General features: G+C 47.0%; 1 protein-coding gene across 1 annotated transcript; it reads left to right on the top strand.

Annotated features, from left to right (window-relative positions):
* The first annotated feature begins 2,079 nt into the window (after window positions 1-2,079).
* On the top strand, window positions 2,080-23,235 carry BCL2L14 (BCL2 like 14). The gene is made up of 5 exons (XM_008062924.2): window positions 2,080-2,509; window positions 10,579-10,749; window positions 12,657-12,727; window positions 17,478-17,744; window positions 23,174-23,235. Exons 1-5 carry the CDS (start codon window positions 2,080-2,082, stop codon window positions 23,210-23,212), a joined length of 978 nt encoding a protein of 325 aa, XP_008061115.1. The 3' UTR covers window positions 23,213-23,235.
* The last annotated feature ends 2,568 nt before the right edge of the window (window positions 23,236-25,803 follow it).

Raw genomic sequence — 25,803 nt, 5'->3', positions numbered from 1 at the left:
GCACAAACAAGTTCCATAAAATCAAAATATTATTATGCACCTTCTCAGACCACAGTGGAATAAAAATAAATATTACCACCCACAAAATTTTCCCAAAACAAAGACATGGATACGAAACAGCACAATGATGAACAACTCCTGGCTCAACACAGAAATCAAAACAGAAATTTAAAAAGTCCTGGGAACAAATGAAAACAAAGACAGATCTTACCAAAACTTCTGGGGTGCCATTACAGCACTACTAAGAAGAGAATTTATATCTCTGTGAACACACATCAAGAAAATAGTAAGATCATGAGGTAACAGACTAACAAATCACCTAAGGAAGTTGAGAAAACAAGATCACCAAAACCCTAGGTTCAGTGGGAGAATCCAGATCACCAAAGTAAAAGTTCAAATATAGGACATAGAAGACAAAAATATCATAGAAAAAAAATCAATGAAACAAAAACTGGTTATTTCAAAGAATAAATAAGATTTTGGGGCCACTAGCCAGAATGAGCAAGAAAAAGAGACAAAAACCCAAATAAACACAAATAGAAATGCAAAAGATCAAGTTTTAACTATTCCCACAGAAATTCAAATGATCATCAGAGATTACTATGCACAACTAATGGTAAAAAATTCAAAAAACTAAACAAAATGGAGGACTTTATGACATCATACAACCTTCCAAGTTTGAAACAAGAAATTGAGACCTAAATAAACCAATGACAAGCTGGAAAATTGACTCCATTATAAGAAACCTACCAAAAATAAAAATTTTAAAAAGCCCTGGTTCAGACGGTTTTTCAGCAGAATACTACAAAATATACAAGGAAGAGCTTATATCAAATCCTCTTGAAAGTATTCCAGGAAATCAAGAGATGAAACCTTCCCCACTTCCCCAAATCATTTTATGAAGCTAGCATCACACTAATATGATGGACAAAGACCCAACAAAGAAATAGCATTATAGGCCAATATCCCTGATGAACACAGATGCAAAAATTCTCAATAAGAGTCTAGCAAATTGAATCCAACAACACATCTCAAAAATTATCCACGTTGAGCAAGTAGGCTCATCATCCCCAGGATGCAGGCCTGGTTTAGCAGCTGCAAGACTGTAAATGTAATTAAATACATCAACAGATGTGAAAACAAGAATCACATGATTATATCACTAGACACAGAAAAGGATTTTAACAAAAGACAGCATTCATTCTTGATAAAAACCCTTGAACACCTAGTTATAGAGGGAATACCTCAAATAGTGAAAGCTATCTATGATAAACCCACAGTCAACATATTACTAAATGGACAGAAACTGGTAGCATTTTCCCTGAAAAATGGAACAAGACAAGGCTTCCCACTCTCACCCTTCCTTTACAACATAGTGTTGGACAGTCCTAGCTAGAACAATCAGACAAGAGAAGGATATCAGGGATATCCAAAGAGGAAAAGAGATGGCTAAGCTATTCCTCTTTGCAGACAGTATGATCCTGTACCTGTAAAACCCAAGGGAATATGTCAAAAACCACCTTGCACTGATAAAGGATTTTACCAGTGTCTCAGGGTATAAAATCAATGTGCAAAGACAGCCACATTTTTATTCACCAAGAAAACATATACAAGCAGAGAACCAAATAAAAGTACAATCCCATTCACAATAGTCACACACAAACACACAGGAAGGAAGGAAGGAAGGAAGGAAGGAAGGAAGGAAGGAAGGAAGGAAGGAAGGAAGGAAGGAAGGAAGGAAGGAAGGGGAAGGGAAGGGAAGGGGGAAGGGGGAGGGAGAGGAGAAAAGGGAGGGAGGGAGGAAATGACCTATTTCTCCCTGTCCCCCTACCTGGCTATCTACACCTTCATTTGAACTCTTAACTTCCTCTCTTTGTGTGGAGTTCTCTATGCCCATGTCTCTCTCTCTCTCCCTACCCCAGTAAGACTGTAGCTTTTCCATCTCCGATGACCTTCCAGCTGCCAGACCCAGAGAAGATGCTCTGTAAATGCTACTGAGTGTCCCCCCTGCCTCTCCTAACCTACAAAGAGTGCATGGCCTGTGTGGCATGGTGTGGGCTGTGTTGTTTCAGGGCCAACATGTACAGCACCAGCAAGTGTGACCTGGAGGAGGTCCCCCTGGATGACGATGACCCAAACAGCATCGAGTTCAAAATCCTGGCCTACTACACCAGACACCACATCTTCAAGGGCCCCCAGGCCGTCTCCTCGCCAAAGCCACTGAGAGCAAGGAGCTGGTCCCAGAAGGGGCTGGGGAGCTGGACCACTAATGAGTCGTGGACACAGGTGTCATGGCCTTGCCGAAGTTCCCAGTCCAGTGAGAAGCCCATAAACCTTGCCAAGAAAAAGTCTTCCTGGAAAGCATTCTTTGGAGTGGTGGAGAAGGAGGAAGATGTGCAGAGCTCGCCTCCTGAGGCCCTTTCTCCGAGAACAGCAGAATTCCTGGTTCCTTACTGTCAGTTGGGGTCCCAGACCCAGTCTGATGAGGAGCAGTTCTTGGAGCAGCAAGGTAGGCACCAAGGTAGGCATCCTTTCTCTCCCAAATCCATTTCCTTCTTTGGTCCATCTCCTCCCATCTGGCAAAGTGGCTTTAGATAGGGTACTCACTGCACCTCAGACTTTCAACTCATTCATACTCAGTAGGAATTACCCTGTTTTCTCAAGACTGAACAGAAGATGATGGCAAGGAAGGGGGGTGGGACCAGTTTTCCAGCTCTACTCTCCATAAATAAGCTTGCTGCCCAAATTCCTAATCCTCCGTGCCTAGAACATATAGAGAAAAAAGCCCTAGCCAGGGGCTCAGGCTACCCTTCTTCCTGAGGTAAGTCAACTCATCTCTTGGGGCCTCTGTGTTTCCATTGGGGGTATCCCACTTTCTCTACTACGCTTGATGAAAAGATCGGACAGCTACATATAAAAATACTCTTTAGGCTGGGTACAATGGCTCACGCCTATAATCCTAGCACTTTGGGAGGCCCAGGTGGGAGGATCACTTGAGGACAAGAGTTATTTAGAGACCAGGCGAGGCAACATAGCGGGACCTCATCTCTACAAAAAATTTTTAAAATTAGCCAGACATGGTGGTGGGCTCCTGTAGTCCCAGCTACTCAGGAGACTGAGGTGGAAGGATCGCCTGACCCCTGGAGGTCAAGGCTGTGGTGAGCTATGACCATGCCACTGCATTCCAGCCTGGGTGAGAGTTAGACTCCAACTCAAAAAATATATATATACCCTTTAGGCTGGGTACAGTGCCTCATGTCATAATCTCAGCACTTTGGGAGGCTGAGGCAGGAGGATCACTTGAGGCCAGGAGTTCGAGACCAACCTGGGCAACATACTGAGACTCATCTCCACACACACAAAAAATTAAACTATTAGCTGGGCAGGGTGGTGCATGCCTGTAGTCCCAGCTACTCGGGAGGCTGAGGCAGGAGGATCGTCTGAGCCCAAGAGGTCAAAGCTGCGGTGTGCCGTGATCGTGCCACTTCACACTAGCCTGGGTGACAGAGTGACACCCTGACTCAGGAAGAAAAAAAAAGATACTCTTTAAAGTTTAAACCATTCTACAGAAACAACTGAGAAGCATTTTGATAAAATCTTCCCTGAGTAGGATAAAATTCATTGCCTTGCATGAAACATTTTTCACAAAGAACTTTCTCCCAGACAGTTACCCTGCCCTTCAGCACCTTGGCATGAGCATCTTCTTCCCCTGCAACAATGCCCAGTGTATGATGCCCAGATGTTAACATAGAAACCCCTCCTACTGGATTTGATTGGTCTGGGTAACTTGTCAAACATATTAGCCAGGTGTGGTGGCATGTGTCTGTAGTTCCAGCTACCTGGAAGGCTGAGGTAGAAGGATCGCCTGAGCCCAGCAGGTTGAGGCTGAGGTGGCCGTGAGCGTGCCACTGCACTCCAGCCTGGGCCACAAAGAGTGAGACTCCAACTAAAAAAAAAAAAAAAAATTAGTCAACAGGTGGCAGTAATGTCTCAGTTTTTAAATGTGACTGTCCTGGCTTGCTGGAGAATGAGCCTGCTTGTGGATGGCTTCAGATCTGTCACTACAATCAAGGCAGCATCCACCTTCCGTTAGAGTTACAGAAGTTTCGAGCAGCGGGCGTTAGGGACCAGATTATCTGAGGACAAGTTGCATGGACATGAAGCGAGGAGGGCTTGCCCACAGAGGGTTTGCCAACTGAGGGACAGCTGGGCGGCAAGCCAGGCCAACCCGAAGGCACTGCCTAGGGCTTTCATCTTCGCAGCAAGGCATCTGCTGTCTCAACTCTGCCCAGCTAAGGTTGGCCATAGCAATTCTAGAGCTTGGGGTGGTTCTCCCTTCTGCCACCCCCTCACTAACCCCTCCACCTTACCCTGCCCAACCATGGCTCCTTCTGCTAGGGGAGGCATCTGGGCTCTGGAGCAAAGAACAGCTTGGAGGCACCTCCGTAGTCTTTACAGACTTTGGTGGAAGACTGAGAAGGCTTTACAGACTTTAATCTTCTGGCTCTTCCTGAGATAAATGGCATTCTGTGCTTTGATATTTTACTGGTGTACCCTTTGACTTTTTTTTTTTTTAATTTTGAGAGAAGTCCCCCACTTCCACCCACCATGGGGAAAGAAAGCCTTTAAGTGAGACTGAAATTAAAAGATTAAATCCAGCCAGGCACAGTGGCTCACGCCTATAATCCCAGCACTTTGGGAGGCAGAGGCAAGAGGATTGCCTGAGCCCAGAAATTCGAGACCAGCCTGGGCAACTTAGTGAGACCTCATCTCTACAATCAATCAAAAAATTAGTCTGGCATGGTGGTGCTACTTGGAAGGCTGAGACAGAAGGATCACCTGAGCCCAGCAGGTTGAGGCTGCAGCAGCTGAGAGCGTGCCACTGCACTCTAGCCTGGGTGACAGAGTAAGATTTCGACTCAAAAAAAAGATTAAATTCAAGAACACTTAAGAAGATAATAAGCTGGGCTCGGTGGCTCAGCCTGTAATACCGCACCTTTGGGAGGCTGAGGTGAATGGACTGCCTGAGCCCGGGGATTCAAGACCCGCCTAGGCAGTGAGACCTCATCTCTACAATAAATCAAAAAATCAGCCGGGCGTGGTAGCGCATGCCTGTAATTCCAGCTACTGGGAAGGCTGAGGCGGAAGGATCGCCGGAGCCCAGCAGGTCGAGGCTGCGGTGGCCAGGAGCAGCCACTGCACTCCAGTCTGGGCGACAGAGTGAGACTCCAATTCAAAAAAAAAAAGAAGTTAATAGATGTATGTGTTGAATAGTATCTGCAACTGAATATATATAATTTTATATATATTCTCCCTAAGAAGTAGAAATTATTACTTCCAAAGGAAGATTTAAATACATATGTACAACTTCTCTTCTCACCTTTTTCCTCACTTTCATGCTAGTTAATTATGTGGCATTTTTTGTTTGTTTGTTTTTTGAGTTGGAGTCTCGCTCTGTTGCTCAGGCTGGAGTGCAGTGGTACACTCATGGCCACCGCAGCCTTGACCTGCTGGGCTCAGGCATTCCTTCCATTTCAGCCTTCCAAGTAGCTGAAACCACAGGCATGCACCACCACACCCAGGTAATTTTTGATTTATTGTAAAGATGAGGTCTCGCCAAGTGGCCCAGGCTGGTCTCGAACCTGCAGGCTCAGGCAATCCTCTCACCTTGGCTTCCCAAAGTGCTGGGATTATAGCCATGAGCCACTGCTCCCAGCCAATTATATGGTTTCTATGTCACTGGTGTTGGTTTTACACTGGGAATGATCCAAGGGAGCCTCACATTCTGTTTCTATTTTGCCACATACAAATCAGAGCTCAGCAGTTGGCTTCACCTAGATTCTTTTTTTTTTTTTTTTTTAGTTGGAGTCTCACTCTGTTACCCAGACTGGAGTGCAGTGGCTGCTCCCGGCCACCGCAGCCTCGACCTGCGGGGCTCTGGCGATCTTTCCAACTTTCCAAGTAGCTGGAACTACAGGCGCATGCTACCACGCCCGGCTGATTTTTGATTTATTGTAGAGATGAGGTCTTGCCAAGTTGCCCAGGTGGGTCTCGAACCCGCAAGCTCAGGCAATCCACTCACCTCAGCCTCCCAAAGCCCGGGATTACAGGCTGAGCCACTGAGCCCGGCTGATTCTTTTAACTAAAAGTCACAATGTAGTCTAGTGCTGCCATGTCTGGTTCCAGGACTCAGAACCAGGTCTAAATAGAAACTGTGAGGACCTAGGACTAAACTCCATGAAGAAGAGGCCTCAGGATAGACATTAACACACATTTTAAAGATTACCAACCCAGGCTCCTTCACTTGTGAATCTCTTTTTTTTTCTGAGTCAGGGACTTACTCTGTCGCCCAGGCTGGAGTGCAAGGGCACAGTCATGGCTCACCACAGCCTCCAACTTCTAGGCTCAGGCAATTCTACTGCCTCAGCCTCCCGAGTATGCGACTACAGGCACATGTCACCATGCTCAGCTAATTTATCCATTTTTTTTGTAGAGACGAGATCTCACTAGGTTGCCCAGGTGGTCTTGAACTCCTGAGTTCAAGCATTCCTCCCGCCTTGGCCTCCAAAAGTGCTGGGATGACAGGCATGAGCCACTGCACCCGACTGCTTATGAATCTTATGTTTCTCCATAGCTATGGTTCATTCCATGTGGAATGTTACAGTTAAGGTTGATCTCAGCGGCATATAGTGGGAAGCCCAGATAACTATGGCTAAACTAATACAGAGGTTTACTTTTCTCTCCCTTTAAAGAAAACAAGAGCCAGGCACGGTGGCTCATGCCTGTAATCACAGCACTTTGGGGCTGAGGTGAGAGGAATGCCTGAGCCCACAGGTTTGAGACCAGCCTGGGCAACATGGCGAGACCACGTCTCTACAATAAAATCAAAATAATTAACGGGGTGTGGGGCGCACGCTTGCAGTTCCAGCTACTTGGAAGGCTAAAGTGGAAGGATTGCCTGAGCCCAGCATGTTGAGGCTGCAGTGGCCATGAGCATGCCACTGTACTCTAGTCTGGGTGACAGTGAGACTCTGACTCAAAAAAAAAAAAAAAAAAAAGAAGAAGAGAAAAGTTCAGCTCAGGTATGACTTGGTAACTCCAGAAAGTCCTTAGGGATTCCTGGGAATTCTGCCAATCCTCAGTTAGTAGCTTCTAACCTCAAAGTCACCTTATATTCCAAAATGGCTGTTGGGCCTCCAGGCATCATGTCTACATTTCAAGCAGGAAGAAAAAGGAAGCAAGGGAAGAACAAGGGGTGTCTTCTTTCTAGATAATTCAGCTCCTTTTTAGAGAACTTTCCTGAAACTGCTCCCAACTTCTTACATCTCACGCGCTACCCCTTACTGCGAGGGAGGCTGAAAGTGTGGTGTGTCTGGCTGGGTCTGTTGCTGCCACTTCACATTTTAGGGGTCTGTTACTAAAGATCAAAAGAAAATGAATACTGAATGGGAAATAGCCGTCTCTACCACACAGAAGTCAATCCCAAACTCCCTGCCCCTTCTCTTTAAAGCCCATGCCTCAGGCCACAGGCGGAGTGGCATCCTCCAAGCTTGCTCTCCTGCTCTTCCTGGCCTCACAGTGGTCCCCTAAGTTAATCCCCAAGGATGGGTAGTCTTTCTGTCATCTCCTTACCCCCATCAATTTTTTCTTACCTATCAGATGAGACCAAGTCTGGCAGGAAGGGGATCTTGTCTTTCTTCATTCTTAAAAATTAAGGTACTCAAGATGGGCATCTTAACTTAGAGCTGGCTCATCTGAGTGAAAATTTGTTCCCCTACAGCTTTTCCTGCATATATTTCATCTGCATCCCTTATCCCACATCCACAAACTCATAGGCACCGACATACTGAACATGGGTTAGTCAGGCTGGGTACTTCGCTGGTCTTGTGGTTGACCTACCATAGTATGGTAGAGAGGAGGAACAGGCGGCCTTTGAGGGCCTTCATCTGCCTTCAGAGGGTGCAAGATAGGCACAGAGAGACTTCTGGTGGTAGAACTGCCGCTGGCACCCTGGATGGGCTGCACAGGGTTGCAGGGGTGAGCTTTCCTTTTGTATCACTGAGGACGCGACAAGGGAAGGCTCCCTTTGACTCTTGGAGGCCGTCCTTTGCCGTGTCCTTGCCAGGGGCCGTGGGTGTCCAGTGTCCAAGTGGAGACTGGTTGGGTTGCAATAAGGCAATTAAAAAGTAGAAAGTCAGCTGGGCTCGGTGGCTCAGCCTGTCATCCCGCGCCTTTGTGGGGCTGAGGTGAGTGGATTGCCTGAGCCCGCGGGTTCGAGACCCGCCTGAGCAATTTGGTGAGACCTCATCTCTACAATAAATCAAAAAATCAGCCAGGCGTGGTAGCGCACGCCTGTAGTTCCGGCTACTCAGAAGGCTGAGGCGGAAGGATCGCCGGAGCCCAGTGGGTCGAGGCTGCGGTGGCCGGGAGCGGCCACTGAACTCCAGTGTGGGTGATGGAGTGAAACTCCAACTCAAAAAAAAAAAAAGTAGAAAGTCTATTCCCTTTGGGTTTTAAAATGAGAAGGAAAGGCATTGATCCTTTTCTTCTTGACCTCTCTTCTCTCTCTAATTCACTCCTTATCAGTTTGAGTTTTGGGGTTTTTTCGGTTTTGTTTTGTTTTGATTTTGAGTTGATGTCTCACTGTGTCACCCAGGTTGAAGTGTAGTAGCATGATTATGGCTCACTGCAGCCTCAACTTCCTGGGTTCAGGTGATCTTTCCACCTCAGCCTCCCGAGCAGCTGGGACTACATGTGCGGTGCGTGCCACCATGCCCAGCTAATTTTTTTATTTTTTGTAGAGACAAGATCTCGCTAGATTGCCTAGGCTGGGTCTTGAATGCCTGGGCTCAAGCGATCCTCCCACCTCAGTCTCCCAAAGTGCTGGGATTACAGGTGCGAGCCATCGTGCCCGACTCCTTATCTGTTTTTGAACCCTATAGACTAATATGAAAAATATGACTTTTGAAGCCGGGTGTCCACATAAGGAAGACATGATAGACAGAGCATTATCTTCTGTGGGCTTTCAGGAAATGGCCAGAGGGCGAAGGGAAGGCACAAGAGCTCTCATGCTATAGAGGAATCCAGGGAGAGAGGGTCAGAAACAACCCTGGCTACTCATATGATGATACCAAAACCTGCTTTTCACGGACCCAATCCCTCCCAGGACCCAACCCTTGCCTCTTCTATCTGTCAGGATTTACAGGAGGTCCCCAGGAGTTTTAACATCACATCAACCTTCTGGCCAAAACCCACTCCATGACTTTCCTCAAGTCCTGTGAATTAACTAGTGTTACTCTTCATACCTCACATGATGCAACTCTGTACGACATCAAAGACAGCTTGTACAATCTTTCAAAAGCTAAGGGCTTAGTGATAAATCAACAATGAAAATTGTGCTACACAACAACTAAGCCATTCCACCTGTCCACCCACCTCACCCTGACCCCAACTAGGGGCAGATTTGACTTGTCTTTTACAGGCTTCAGCATTCAGGGGACCAATACTGTAAATGCTTAACATGAGCTAACTCTTTTCTTAGACTGTATATTCTTTTATTTTTTTAATTTATAAAACACTTTTTATATTTTGAATTGGAGTCTTACTCTGTTGCCCAGACTAGAGTGCAGTGGCACACTCATGGCCACCTCAGCCTTCCAAGTAGCTACCATGCCCAGCTAAGTTTTCGATTTATTGTAGAGATGAGGTCTCGCCAAATTGCCCAGGCTGGTCTCGAACTCCTGGGTTCAGACAATCCTCTCACCTCCCTTGGCCTCCCAAAGTGCTGGGATTACAGGTTTGAGCCACCGTGACCAACCTAAAACACTTTTATATAGAGATAAAGTCTCACTATGTAGCCCAGGTTGATCTTGAACTCCTGGGTTCAAGTGATCCTCCGGCCTCAGCCTCCCAAAGTGCTAGGATCATAGGTCTCAGCTACCGCACCTGGCCTTGGACTGTAAATTCTTGAAGGCCACAGACTGCTCTGTGCATTCTTGCTTACCTATAAGCACTAAGTGCATGGAGAAAGAAGGTGTGTGACCGTTCTTAGGGGAATTAGGAGTTTACTTGATAATGAACTTGGATGATGCATACGGCCTGAGAGCAGGGATATTACTCTTTCCTCAGGGACCAACCCCAAATGCTTGTCAAATTATAGAATGCCATCCTGTGCACGTAGGAGCCGGCTCCCTGAGGTATAAAGCACGTCCAGAAAAAAGAATAAAAATAAAAGCGTAATGAGCACTCCCTCAAGTAAAGAACTAAGCACTCCCTTTTGTGTTTCTTGCCTTGCAACCGGGAAAGGAGATCCTAATTCTGCAAGACTTCAGAAAGAGAGTGCCAAAGGGCAATTGTTTCAAGGTGACAATCATTCCTCTGTATACCCTCCCACATCCCGGCCTCTGCCAGGCAACTGCCAGTCCTTTCTGAAGAATGACCCTCCCCCACCACACATCCCCCTGGGCTGTTTCCTCTTGTTCTGGGCTGGCCTTTTCATCCTGGGCAACTGTGCATACCAGCGAGCCAGATGCAGTTCTTCTGGGAAAGGCCTCACAGCACCATTGTGTCTTGTTTCAGCTGTGGACCCCAAAGTTGTTTCCATTGCCAACCGAGTTGCTGAAATTGTGTATTCCTGGCCACCACTAGAAGAAACCCAGGCAGGAGTCTGCAAGCCCAAAGAGAGTTTTGTACCACTGGTTCCTGGACTCCAGCTCGAGGGCCTGTCTATACCTTCAAGTTCTAAGAAAGGTAAACTTTCCTTCTGAGCGTTTGCTTGGGGTGGAGTGTTTGCCGGGCAGAGGTGAAGGAGCATTTGTGTATTTGTTCAGTCTGGGGCTCTCCTACTTGAAAGTCTCAGCTGCCTGGACCCAGGGCATGACAGCAACATGCTTGAAGGCTCTGAGCTCTAGCCTGAGACACCAGCCCGAGGCAGGGGCCTGTGTCAGCAGGCTAAGCCAATACGCTGAGCTCACAGCTAACTGAGAAGAAAAGTCTACAGAGGGAAAGAAGGAAACACAGGGCCTGCACTTGGCCTTATCCACAGGAATTTGATCATGTTACCAGTGACCCTGGGCCAGTTTGCCCTGGTTGGAGCATCAAGCCAGGGATTTATCACATTGCTTTGGGCTCCCGTGAAAAAGCAGAGGGTGGTCAGACACCGGGTCAGGTGCAGGATGTGAGGCAGAACCAAAACTACAGCAATAGCTGAGCCTGCAGATCCTGTCAGACTGGTGGGAACTTGGCCCTGAGCAGGACGGAGTGTCCAGGAAGAGAAGTTGGGTCCGGTCTTCCCTCACCAACCACAGTCCCGGCTCGCAGCTCTCTCTCTTCCCAGACTCCAAAGGTGCGTGAAGCAGAGGTGGCTTCTGGGATTACAGCACCCGAAAGGGTGAACGTCCTCCCTCCAGAAGCATCGGTGTCTCCCCACAAACTGCCACAGAGGCTCCAGGGGAGCTGGAGGAGAGGAGGAGCTCTCTGAGTCTGCTAAAAAGAAAGCATCGACACTTTATTTCTACCCCAAGTAGACCTGGGAGATGGAAGGCAACCTCTAAACCAAGCTAATGCTAAGCCCTCATCCTCTGTACACGGGAGAGACTCAGGTGGCTGTGACAGCAACTTTCCCCAAGACAGGCAGCACCAGACAGAGCCACGCACGGCTGTGGAGACACGTGTTCTCCTTCTCTCAAGCTGCTTGGCTTGCCCTTCTCTAGACCTTCTTGGGCCTTCCTGGCCTCTCTCCCGCCATGGTCAGGATCACGCAGGAGGACTCCATGATGACTTCAGAGATGGTGACATCAAGAAGAAATGCTGCTGTCTCAGGACCTGTCTTATCTCTGCTTGGATTCTGTTCTATAGCCAAGACCATTTTCATCATGTCTGGTTGTTAGCAAGTTTTGAGACAAGAACAATCATACTCCACCCCCCACATTCCCACACATGCAGCACACACCAACTGTAGCCATCCTTCTACCCATCTGCCATTTTAGCCTTGGGGGTGGGTATTAATTTTCTTTATATATATCCCATCTTGTTGTGGAGACACGGCATACAAAGAATACCTTTTAGTCAGGTAAAATAAATCAATTTGAAACATACTGTAACAAGAAAACAAGAACAGGCAAATGAGAAGGGTTTAGGAATTAGTCTAATTCCCAAAATGTAGGCCAGGAAGATTATACTCCTCCTAGATGTGGGCCACAAATTTGGCTCTATATTTTCTAGCAGCTCACACAAAGGAGGGAATATGATCAGATATGGGATTTATGGTGTCCGTAAGGAAAACACACCATCTGCTGAGGAAACGTCCAAAAACCGGAAGGACGTTTCTCTGAAATATCTTCATAGACAGGATCATGTGTTGTAGAACTGATGATGTCTTCAACTTCACGCTTATGGTAAAGATAGTGATGAGTTTCACAGTGAGAATTGGGGTGCTGAGCAAAGTAAGAAGAGGGAAAAAGGAAGGAGGGACTGCAGGAGAAAGGTCTGGAATGCCCTGTGTCTGAGCAGAAGAGGCGAGGTAAGATTTGTTTGCTAAGAATTAGAAAGCACACTTCCTCATCCCTCACCAAGCCACAAGCATTCACTGCCACTGGAAAAAATTAGGATTATTTTTTGCCTCTCTTAAAAGAAATAACTAGAATTTTCCCTGACAGATGAAGAAGACCAAATCATAGCCAAAATTGTGGAGCTGCTGAAATATTCAGGAGATCAGATGGAGAGAGAGGTATGAATGAGGCCTTGAACAAATGAGATCCTGTCTGTGCCCATGCACTAGTGCACGAGAATAGAATTGTACCCCAGGCTGCAACCTTACTCCTTTTCAAAGTTCTGGTTTCTACTTAGTCCTAAATTTTATTTCTCTTGGAGTCAAAACTCTTCATACTGGCAGCATCTCAAAAATGAATCACTTTGGAAAACATAAGTAAACCTTCTGGAGCCTCCTTGGAATTTTTGGAAACTAAAAAAGGAATTTGTTATTGCAAGAAAAGAGACCAGTAAATTAAAATTTGCTGGATGGAATTATTAATCCCGTTCCCCACGTAACTGATCCTCAGTGAAGTTTAGACTCTTGCATTTGCCCTGTAGCCTGGATCTCTGTGTCCCACAGTCACTCCCAGGCTGGAGTCCCTTCTGGAATCTTCTCCCCCGATAGCTGCTAGACTGTTGTTTGCTCAAGGTCTCTCTTAGCGGTTCCTCCAGGAGGAGAGCCTAGTGTTATTTGGAAAATGTGTGGACTTCCTGCCATTTAGCAGTTGAGACCCATGCCTCTAATCAGGAACATGTGAGAGTGGCCATCAGGTAAAGAATTGGTGAGCAGCCCCCAGTGGGGTCCAAAGGGCTTCTCGACTGAGCACTATCTCTTCCATGTCCATCGCCCGCAGAGTGCTGAGTGATCTCCAGGGTCTGTCATTCAGAGCCTGGCCTGCGAACTCATGTCCTTGTTTTGCCAGGACATGGGGAAGGAGTCAGGTCTTGGCAGGCTTCTCTAGGAGGGAGGAACAGCGCTTAACTGGCCGGCCACCTTATCCCGTCACGGCATGCTCCCGGCTCCTCTCTCAATAGCTTTGTCAGAAGCCTGCTCAGTGGGAGGCAACCAGGAAGGTGATGTTGGGCTAAAGCAAAGAGAAGTGAGAGGCCAGGTGCAATGGCTCATGCCTGTAATTCAAGCACTTTGGGCAGCCAGAGTGGAAGGATTGCTGGAGTCCAGGAGTTCAAGAACAGCCTGGGCAACACGGCGAGACCTCAACTCTACAAAAACAAAGAACAAAAAAAACCTAGCCAAACACGGTGGCTTCCTCCTGCAGTCCCAGCTACTCAGGAGGCTGAGGTGAGAGGATTACTTGAGCCCTGATGGTCAAGGCTGCGGTGAGCCATGATCACGCCATTGCACTCCAGCCTGGGCAACAGAGTGAGACTCAAACTAAAAAAAAAGGAGGAAAAGAGAGAGAGAAGGGGTGCCACAAGTTGAGTGTGGAGAGAGATGCAGAGGAAGCAGGAGACAGAACAGGAGGCCTGATATAAGGACAGCCCTGCATTTCTCCAGTGCTAGAGCCATGTATATAGAAATTGTGTGACAAGTGATTTCATCTTTTTTTTTTTTTGAGTCAGGGTCTCACTGTCATCCTAGAGTAAAGTGCAGTGGCATGCTCACAGCCACCGTGGCCTCCACCTGCCGGGCTCAGGCGATCTTCTGCCTCAGCCTTCCAAATAGCTAGAACTATAGGCACACCAATATACCTGGCTAATTTTTTGATTTATTGTAGAGACAAGGTCTCGCCAAGTTGCCCAGGCTGGTCTTGAACCCTGGGCTTAGGCAATCCTCTTACCTCAGCCTCCCAAAGTGCTAACCACAGGCTTGAGCCACTGCACCCAGCTGTGATTTCTTTTTATTTTTATTTTTTTTTTTGAGTTGGAGTCTCACTCTGTCACCCAGACTGGAATGCAGTGGCCACTCCTGGCCACTGCAGCCTCGACCTGCTGGGCTCCGGCGATCCTTCTGCCTCAGCCTTCCAAGTAGCTGGAACTACAGGTGTGTGCTACCACGCCCGGCTGATTTTTTTATTTATCATAGAGATGAGGTCTCGCCAAGTTGCCCAGGCGGGTCTTGAACCCGCGGGCTCAGGCAATCCAATCACCTCAGCCTCCCAGAGGCGCGTGATTCCTTTTTAATTGTAAGAATGAGTTTTCTGGCACTCAAGGCTGGCCATCAGGATCAAGGGCTGCCTCGTGAAGCAATGATCTTCCTGTTACTAGAATAATTGCAAGCAGGTGCCGGTGACCAGTCAGCAGTTCAGTACTGAACTCAGAAGAGTCCTTTAGACACCAGGGGCTCTTTATAGCTTGGAGGTTCTGTGGCCCTCACGGTAACCTTCTTCCCGACATCCCTGAGCAGTGACTTGGAGCAGCCAGCTGGAGGTCAGAGAGGCTGGCCGTGGAGGTGGGATGAAGGTGATCTCTTGGGTTATGGAGAGTGATGGTTTCTTTTTCACCCCACAAATTACCACTTTCAAAGACCTCGCTTTGCCTGGTGCTCTCTTTTGATTTCAGGTGATATTTTACATCACTTATGTGGAAACCATGGTTATTACTCTCTTTATATGTTTCTCCAGCGGAGGCCTCTGAGAGGGACAGAAGGGTGCCCCAACACTGCATGAGTGGTGAGCTCCCACCACAGAGTGGGAAAGTGACACTGAGGAGAGGTGTCTTGCCTTGGCCACAGAGGGTGCCCCAAGCCCACACAGCCCGCGAGTTCATCCTATACCTCCTGAGAGGCCAGAGAGCCAAGGGCAACCCAGAAGGTCAGGGCAGGAAAAGGGGCAGGGGGCGCCTGTGGAAGGCCTCTCTTGCTGGCGTCTGATTCTTGGGTTGTCCTGACAGAGGCCTGACATCCGGCTGCCCGCTAAGGTTTAGAGCCTAGCTGTCTCAGTTGGGTTGCTGAGGAAGAGGAGTCTGTTCTTGGTGTGAAGGGAGACGGTCATTTCGGCTTCGGATTTGAAACTCAGACAGGACCTGGTAGTCAGGAGCTGGGCTTGGCTCAGGGAAAGGATACGGCAGCATCAAAATCTTCACACAGCGCCTGACTCATCTCCCCCAGATTTCCCTTTTAGAAACAACATTTGTTGAAAACCTGCTTAGTTTATCATTCCTCAAGGACAGAATTAGGGGATTTTCAAATAAACATTTTGTCCCTGCTTACTAAGAAATTTCCGTTTTCACATGACAACCAGTATATTAACAGACATTGCAAGGATGGCTTTATTTTTTATTTTTTATTTTTTTTGAGTTGGAGTCTCACTCTGTCGCCCTGACTGGAGTGCAGTGGCCACTCTCGGCCACTGCAGCCTCGACCCGCTGGGCTCTGGCGATCCTTCTGCCTCAGCCTTCCGAGTAGCTGGAACTACAGGCGTGTGCTACCACGTCCGGCTAATTTTTTTTTATTTATTGTAGAGATGAGGTCTTGCCAAGTTGCCCAGGCAGGTCTCGAACCTGCGGGCTCAGGCATCCACTCACCTCAGCCTCCCAAAGCGCGGGATTATGGGCTGAGCCACTGAGCCCGGCTGCAAGGATGACTTTAAATGATGGTGATATATGCCTTTTTGATACAAGTCCTGATTTTCAAAAGAAGCAGAGGCAGCTTTGAATTTTTTTTTTAAGGCATGGCAAAGGAGGTAGAGCAGAGAAATGCTAGGTTCCAGGGGAGGAATGGGAAGTAAAATCAATTGGGCAGTTCATGGGAAAGGAATGGGTGGGTTGGCGTTGTTTTCAAGTGAAACTGGGCGATGGGGTCTTCCCTGATCTCCATGCTTCCACAGTGTCCTGAGAAATGGCTAACATTTCCAAAGTACCTCCTCCATGTCCAGCACTAGGCTAAGTCTTCAGTTGCCCTACAGTCTGGGTACTATCACCATCCCAGTTCAGATATGACAAAATTGAACCTGAGAGGTTTAGTAATTTGCTCAAGATTGCACAGCTGGCAAGAGGTGGAGTGGGGCTTTGAGCTAAGACAGTGATTTCCAAGTTTCGAATCTTGTCCATCACACCACCATTAGCAAAGCACATGGCACTGTTTTGAAATTGCCAGTAGATTTCAAGCCCCTTGAGTGAGGGACCCTTTTTTGGTCAGGGTCTCACTCTGTCGCCCAGACTAAAGTGCAGTGGTACCATCATGTCCCTCTGCAGACTCCAACTCCAAGGCTCAGGCAATCCCAAGTAGCTGAGATTACAGGCACATGCCACCAAGTCTGGCCAAGTTTTTTATTTATTTATTTATTTTTGAGTTGGAGTCTCATTTTGTTACCCAGGCTGGAGTATTGTGGCATACTCACAGCCACCCCAGCGTCGACCTGCTGGGCTCCGGCGATCCTTCCACCTCAGCCTTCCAAGTAGCTGGAACTACAGGCGCACACTACCACACCCAGCTAATTTTTTAAATTTATTTTGTAGAGACGAGGTCTTGCGAAGTTGCCCAGGCTGGTCTCAAACCCACAGGCGTAAGCAATCCACTCGCCTCGGCCTCCCAAAATGCTGGGATTACAAGCTGAGCCACCAAGCCCAGCCTGCTTTTTTATAGAGAAGAGATCTTGCTATGTCACCCAGGCTGGTCTCACCCTCCTGGGCTCAACCAATCCTCCTGCCTTGGCCTCCCAAGGTGCTGGGATTATAGGTGTGAGCCCATGTGCCTGGCAGGGCCTGCCTTAATCATCCATAGTACCTGCCAATTATAAGTGCTCAGGAAATATTCATTGAATGTCAAAAGAATGGACTGTTTCCTTTTATCACTTATTTTCTTGATGAAATGAAAACACAAAGCAACACATGCTCAGTCTGGTTCTGCAGGACACTGTGCCTTGGTTGAGACCAGCATCCAGGCTTTCCATGGGGTGGTTTGGTGGCCCACATTCGAGCTAAAGTGGCCTTGTGTCTGCTCCCCTGGGCCACGCTGCTCTACTGAATGCATATCCTCTTGTACACAGCTGAAGAAAGACAAGGCTTTGATGAGCTGCTTCCAGGACGGGCTGCCCTACTCCATGTTCAAGACCATCATAGACCAGTCCCTGAGGGGCGTGGACACCAGGGGAGAATCAGAGGTCAAAGCTCAGGGCTTTAAGGCTGCCCTTGCAATAGACGTCACAGCCAAGCTCACAGCTATTGACAACCACCCAATGAACAGGGTGCTGGGCTTCGGAGCCAAGTACCTGAAAGAGAACTTCTCGCCCTGGATTCAGCAACATGGTGGCTGGGTAAGTGTGTCCTATTTAAAAATGAATCTTCTCAGAACTCAGAGGAGATCGGGATAGAAAGGGGTTTTTTTTTGTTTGTTTTTTGTTTTTGAAGCGAAGGGAATGCATCTAGGAAGCAGTTCTCATGGGTTTTGGACACTTGAGTGGCAAGAGATCTATCCCATTGATGGGAACATATTTTTAGTGATTTTCTTCATCGTCAATAAATATTTACTGAGCTCTCTGAGGGTATGTGGGGTGTGTGTGTAGAAGGAGAGGGAATGATCTGATGAAACAGGAAATGAGGAGATGCTGAGATCTAAAGTGTTTAGATAGATGTGATTGCTGTTTTCACAGATTTTGCAGGCAATGGAAGTCTGGCAGGCAGACAAGGGCAGGCAGACAGTTCCTCACACTGGCAGATGCCGACAGGCCGCTGGGGCTAGTCCTCATGCAGAGATTCAGGGCTCATGGCATTTTGTCATTGCTGCTTGGACCCAGCCATTTTGATGGAGATGTTTTGACACACGCTAAAAAGTAAACAGGCAGACTTTCGTCGATTTTTAATTACCTAACATCAGTCAAAACAGACATCTTCCCCCTATGTTTCAGCCTCAATGCCTTCCCCACTTTTTGTCCCCATACCTTTTTTTTGAATTGAGGGTCTTACTCTGTCACCCAGGCTAGAGTGCAGTGGCACAATCATGGCTCACTACAGCCTTCAACTCCTGGGCTCAAGCGATCCTCCTGTCAGCCTCCTGAATAGCTGGGACTCAAGGCACGCACCACCACACCCGGCTAATGTTTAAATTTTTTGCAGAGATGAGGTCTCGCTATGTTGCTAAGGCTGGCCTCCAACTCCTAGGCTTAAACTGTTCTCCTGCCTTAGCCTCCCAAAGTGCTGGGATTACAGGTGAGAACCATCATGCAAAGCCTCTTTGTCCCCATTCACTAAGATCTCCTTACACGGCCACATTCAAATGGCTATAAAGGTCAACCGTGACAAAATGCTTTCCGTCTTAACGGGCCTAGGCCATTCGTAGAAGGACAGTCCTCCACCCCACATTATCCTTAGTCCTCTTTTTATAGGATGGTTCAGGAGCCAGCAAGAGGCCTGAGTCCGCTCTAGGCATGGCCAGAGTGACCCTGGGACCTCCAAGCAGGCTTCGTCTACTGCCTGGCAGAAGAAAAGTGCAGCTGATCTTGCCCAAGGGACTGAAGTGTCCGTCGTGGTCTTCAGTGGCTGCAAAGTGAGCTTACCCAGTCTTCTGTTCTTTTCTATTTTCCACTTCTGCACCAGGTATGATAACCCTCAGTGACTGATCTGAACAACCAAGGCTCTTAAGGATTCTAAATTCAAGCTGCCTTAACTCATTTTAAAAGGAGGATAGGTCGCCCATGACATTATATCAGTTCTGCCTCCTCTTCCTTCCAGGAAACCACCCCTCACACCCAAGCCCTCATCTGCCCCAAAGCCTTTCTTGATTCCTCCAGCTCAAGGGCCTCACCAGCCTCTGACCTCCAATACTTCATGCTTGCACCATAATGACGATATTCAGGAAATGATGAAATTCCCCACTGGCTGTCTTTCAAGGGTTCATTTTAAAATCACTGTGAGTCCTGTTAATATATTTTCTCGGAGAAATTATAAGTATCAACTGAGTTCACAGGCCAACTCTCAAAAATCTATTTAACCCATTAATGTAGCTGAAATGCCATAAATGTTCTATAAAACAAACAAAAAAACAGTGGTTCTATATCAAAAGCATGAGCAACAAAAGAAAGAGTAGATAAATTAAACTTCCATTTTGTGTTTCAAAGGACACCACCATTAAGAAAGTAAAAAATAAAAAACAAACCAAAAAAACCCCAAACCCACAAAATAGGGAAAAATACTTGCAAATCATGTATCGAGTAAATGTCATATCTAGAATATATTTTGAACTATTATAATTCAACCATAAAAAGACAGGGCCTGGTGCTGTGGCTCATACCTGTAATCCCAGCACTTTAGGAGGCGGAGGCGAGAGAATCCCCTGAGCCCAGGGGTTCAAGACCAGCCTGGGCAACTTGGCAAGACCTCATCTCTACAATAAATCAAAAAATGAGCTGGGTGTGGTGGTGCATGCCTGTTCCAGCTACTTGGAAGGCTGAGGTAAAGGATTGCCTGAGCCCAGCCTGTCGAGGTTGCAGTAGCCATGATCATGTGACTGCACTCCAGCCTGAGTGACAGAGGGAGACTTCAAATAAAAAACAAACAAACAAACAAACAAAACAATAAAAAGACAAATAAGCCGGGCTCGGTGGCTCAGCCTGTCATCCCGCGCCTTGGGAGGCTGAGATGAGTGGATTGCCTGAGCCCACGGGTTCGAGACCCACTTGGGCAACTTGGTGAGACTCATCTCTACAATAAATCAAAACATCAGCCGGGCGTGGTAGCGCGCGCCTGTAGTTCCAGCTACTTGGAAGGCTGAGGCGGAAGGATCGCCGGAGCCCCAGCAGGTCGAGGCTGTGGTGGCCGGGAGCGGTCACTGCACACCAGTCTAGGTGACAGTGAGACTCCAACTCAAAAAAAAAAAAAAAATACGGAAGCAACCCAAATATCCATCAACCAATGAATGACGAATGTATCAGCAAAATGTATTATATCCACAGAACGGAATATTATGCAGCCATAAAAAGAAAGTATTGATTTGTGGAGACACCTTGAAAACATTATGCTAAGCTAAGGAAGTCAGACGAAAAGGTCACATACTGAATGATTCCATATTTGTGAAATGTCCAGAATAGGCACATTTATAGAAACAGAAAGTAGATCTGCGGTTGCCAGGGCAGGGGATGAGGGAATGGGAGTAATTGCTAAATTGATATGAATTTTCTTTTTTTTTTGTTTTGTTTTGAGTCGGAGTCTCACTCGGTCGCCCAGACTGGAGTGCAGTGGCCGCTCCCGGCCACCGCAGCCTCGACCAGCTGGGCTCCGGCGATCCTTCCGCCTCAGCCTTCCGAGTAGCCGGAATGACAGGCGCGCCCTACCATGCCCGGCTAATTTTTTGATTTATTGTAGAGATGAGGTCTGCCAAGTTGCCCAGGCGTGTCTGGAACCTGAGGGCTCAGGCAATCCACTCACCTCGGCCTCCCAAAGGCGCGAGATTACAGGCTGAGCCACCGAGCCTGGCGATATGAATTTTCTTGTGGGAGTAATGATAATTTTCTAAAATCAGTGGTTATGTTTGCACAACTCTGTGAATAATTTTTTTTTTTTGAGTCAGAGTCTCACTCTGTTGCCCAGGCTGGAGTGCCTTGGCATTTTCACGGCCACTACAGGCTTGACCCACTGCTCAGGCGATCCTTCCGCCTCAGCCTTCCATGTAGCTGGGATTATAGACATGAGCCACTGCACCCAGCCTGGAACCCAGGAGTTTAAAACCAGCCGGGGCAACATAGTGAGACCCATCTCCTTTTATTTTTATTTTTTTGAGTCAGAGTCTCACTCTGTCTCCCAAGCTAGAGTGCAGTGGTATGCTCATGACCACTACAGCCTCGACCTGCTGGGCTCAGGCAATCCTTCCGCCTCAGCCTTCCAAGTAGCTGGGACTACAGGCTTATGCTACCACGCCTGGCTCATTTTTAAAAATTTATTTATTGTAGAAAGATGGTCCCACCAAGTGGCCCAGGCTGGTCTTGAACCCACGGGCTCAGGCAATCCTCTCATCTCGGCCTCCCATAGTGCTGGGATTATAGGCATGAGCCACTGCGCCCGGCCCAACTCTGTGAATATATTAAAAGTCACTGAACTAGGTACTTTAACAAGGTGAATGTTATGGTATAATTATATTTCAATGAATCTGTTATAAAAATAGTATGTCTAATTCTAGTAATCAAATGAAAAGAAAAAGAGGACAGAAAAATTAATGTTTCTTTTTTTTAAATTTGGCTGCTGGTGCTAGAGAGAAAAACAATTCCAATTAGAGTAAATGGATGAATTATTCAGTAGAAATACTAAAGTAGATTTTCAAAGGCTTTAGAAATTGATGGCACTAGTTTCTCTAACATCTGTAGTTTCTATTTAAAATATATTTCTTACCCAATTTATCATAAACCTTAATCTTAACTCTTGGCCACCGGTAAGTTTAATTTGGAGCATGGGAGTAGAAATTGGGAGAGAGAAGAAAAAGAATGTGAGAAGAAGGACTAATTTTTCCAAAGTGACAGAAAAGTGTTGAAAAAATAAAGAATGTTTGGTAAAAGAATATTTATGGGCAAATATGATCTATGCAAGTGTTTGGGACCTGTGTTCAGAGACCCTGAACAGGAAAGAAAGAAGACACTGGGTGGTAGGCTTCCAGGGACTTCCGTTGGCCCCAAGTATGTTGGTGGCTTTCTGTGGTGTCCCTGCAGTGCTGGGTGGAAGGAGGGAAAACATTCCCATGTACAAGCTGTCCAGAAGCTCAGGGTTCCTATCTCGGTATTCCACATTTCATATGAATGCGTCTAATCTTTCCAACTACACTAAGTCCCCTACATACAAACCTTCACATTGCAAACTTTCAAAGATGCGAACGTGAGTTCACGTCCAATCAGACAAATTAGTTCATGTGTCTGGTATACACTGTCATGCGCATGCATTCTCTACAAGTGATTGTGCTTTTGTGTACTTTACCGTATGGATTACAGTAGCACAGTATATTTCAAGTCCAGGATGTTGGGAAGCAAGCATAAAAGCAGCAGTGATATAACTCGTACTGTATAGCTGATTGTGTCAGTTGGGTCCTAGGTTAGCTTTGTTGGACCTGTGAACAAATTGGACTTATGAATGTGCTCTCCGAACGGAATTCATTCGTATGTAGGAGACTTACTGTACACTGCAAATCTGTGAGGGTGAGATGATGTATTTTATGACTCCTTTAATCTTCCGTCACCCCCTTTACTTTATATACACCACAGATGTGCAGCCAGTCCTTGTAGACAGTGAATGCGTCCATCGAATGAATAGCAACTCTATCTAAAAGGCCAAACAAGCGACCCTGAGAATTTCATTTACTCCTTAGCTCTTTTTCCTCCCTGTGGAGAACCATTCACAGTCCGGCAACCTCATTCTCATTCTACAACACTTTGAGAGGAGAGGAGAGGAGGTTTGCAAACTTCCATAGCCATTGACCTCTCAGTACCTACTCTTGATTTGTAAATACAGCCTCAAAGCCTTCCCATTTTCAAGAAAAGACCCAGTGTGATAGCCCTGGATGTGTAACGTAAGACCTTCTTTGATGTTTTCCTTGCAGTCACACCAAGAATGCCAATCACCTCTCTACACCCTCCCCCGGCCTAACCTAGTCTCCAAGCCTGGGGTCATGCCTGGGATAAGAGCAGAGTTAACGGGGCACGTGTTTTCACTTCAACGGTGAATCAAACTTGGAATTTTAAGAATCCATTTCTTTTTTCTCCCCCTCTAGGAAAAAATACTTGGGATCTCACATGAAGAAGTAGACTGAAATATCGGATTTGCCATCAGGAAGACTTGTTGTCCTACCATGATCCTGTGCTCACTGGTCTCGGCGTGGACAACAGGAGATGCTGAAGACTACGAGGCAGATGGAGCGCTGAAGTGTTCAGAACCGTGCTTCGTGGGCATCGGGAAAGGCTTTGTACAGCTCCAGCTTGTAGAATATAGCAGCACGGTCCCTGACACTGATGGTTTTTAGGCCTCCAATGAGTGTGTGGGGAAGTCTAGAAAGATAAGCGGTCATTTTCCTTTCCAATGTTCAGAACAATAACCATCATCCTGCCTCTGTTAGCTACTTTAGGGAAAGTGTGTTCCAGATGTCTGCTGACCTCACGGAGGGTGAAACAATAAATCGAGCATGTGCTTCCTCTTCTGTTTCTAGTGACTTTTTATTTTTGAACTACAGATGGGATGGCCTAATCATGACATTGTTCCAAGCCAACCTTTAGGAAGATGTTGCTCTTCATGTTAGGAGGCATAGCTTAAAAAAACTCTTAAGTGTACCGCTACAGCTACGAGTTTGGGGGAGAAAAGGGATGCCTATGCTTTTTAACTCACTTCTCTCAGCAAATTTGGCAGTTTGAAAAACTTCCATTTGGTACCAAACTATTAATCCAACCACCCTCAATGCTCTTCTCAGTGACTACACGACTCCTTCCCAAGGTCCAAGGCTTTATTATTCTTTGTGGTAGTATTTAATGATGGGTAGCAGGTAAAATAAATACGTAGAAAGATTTCTGTCAAAAGAGTATCTTCTCAGGCTGGACATTGTGGCTCAGGCCTATAATCCCAGCGCTGAGGCCAAGGCAAGGGATCACTTGAGGCCAGGAGTTTGAGGTTTCAGTGAGCTGTGATCATGCCACTGCACTCCAGCCTGGGTGGCAAGAGCTGTCCGTAGAACAATATGTGCTGTCCTCAGCTAAATTGACAATTTCCTCTTCTGTCAGAACAATCACTGATCACTTTTCTGAAATTGAAGCCGTTTAGAATAAGGATTTTTTATAAGTGAAATTTGTTCAACAGTAAGTATTTAAGATATCACTTAAATAGTTAGAAGTCTCACTCTGTCACCCAGGCTAGAGCGCAGTGGCAGCTCACGGTCAATGCAGCCTCCATCTGCTGGGTCCAGGTGATCCTTCCGCCTCAGTCTTCCAAGTAGCTGGAACTACAGGTATGCACCACTGCACCCAGCTAGTTTTTTTATTTATTGTAGAGATGAGTTGCCCAGGCTAGGCTCAGGCAATCCTCTCACTTCAGCCTCCCAAAGTGCTGGGATTATAGGTGTGAGCCACTGTGCCCGGTTAGACACAATTTTTAAAACTGCTATCAAATTATAAGGTCTTACAAATTTCTGGATCTCTAGCACCATGTCCTAATGTAAAATTGGTCCTTAATAAATGTATGATGAACAAATATATGAATGAGTGAAAGGACATAGCATGGATTTAATGTACCCAGTAAGCAGCCTTTTTTTTTTTTTTGAATTGGAGTCTCACTCTGTTGCCCAGGCTGGAGTGCAGTGGCACCACAGCCTCGACCTGCTGCTTAGACGATCCTTCCACCTCAGCCTTCCAAGTAGCTGGAACGACAGGCATGTGCTACCACCTGGCTTATTTTTTGATTTATTGTAGAGACGAGGTCTCACCAAGTTGTCCAGGCTGATCTCGAATCCCTCGGCGCAGGTAATCCTCTCACCTTGGCCTCCAAAAGTGCTGAGATTACGGGCTGAGCCACTGCGCCCGGCCATTTTAACATTGCTTAGCTTTGTGATATTTTCTAGCAGTTCACTTTAGTTTACTCTCTAATTCACTAGGGAAGGACAGAACCAGCTTCTCAGGTAGCTATTGATAATTGCTTTACAACCCCTTCCCCAGCTTGTTTTGCTAATAAGCTATTCTATTTCAAGTATTTGCCGCCACCCATAAGACCCAGGTTAACCTAATCAGCACTTTACGACCTTTGTGACACAGACCCCATCACTGTGGCAGTAATCATGTGACTAACCCACCCATCTGCCTGTGGTCCATCACTTGATATTAGTACCTGTGCTTACCAGCCCTCTGTGATGAGCAGACCACCACCTAACCACCTTAACAACCTGCTTCCAAGCTGGGCTTGGTGGCTCAGCCTGTAATCCCTCGCCTTGGGAAGCTGAGGTGAGTGGATTGCCTGAGCCCGCGGGATCGAGACCCGCCTGGGCAACTTGGCGAGACCTCATCTTTACAATAAATAAAAAAATTATCCGGTGTGGTAGCGTGCGCCTGTAGTTCCAGCTACTTGGAAGGCTGAGGCGGAAGGATCGCTGGAGCCCAGCAGGTCGAGTCTGCGGTGGCCGGGAGCGGCCACTGCACTCCAGTCTGGGCAACAGAGTGAGACTCCGACTCAAAAAAAATAAATAAATAAACAACCTGCCTCCATTGAGGGCAATGTTTAAAAGCATTCAACCTGGAGCAGCCACCCACCATTGCTTTGCTAAACTCTGGTGTGTCCACGTGGCTCTCTGAGCGACTGGTGCCATGTGTCTTAGCTTTCGCCCCCTCCCTACCTTGGGGAGGTGAATCTATCTACTCTCTCTTCTAA

This window comes from Carlito syrichta, unplaced genomic scaffold (genome assembly GCF_000164805.1).
Source record: "Carlito syrichta isolate Samal-C Ts95f unplaced genomic scaffold, Tarsius_syrichta-2.0.1 Scaffold305884, whole genome shotgun sequence".
NCBI lineage: Eukaryota > Metazoa > Chordata > Mammalia > Primates > Tarsiidae > Carlito > Carlito syrichta.
This window is presented reverse-complemented; position numbering and strand designations above follow the sequence as displayed.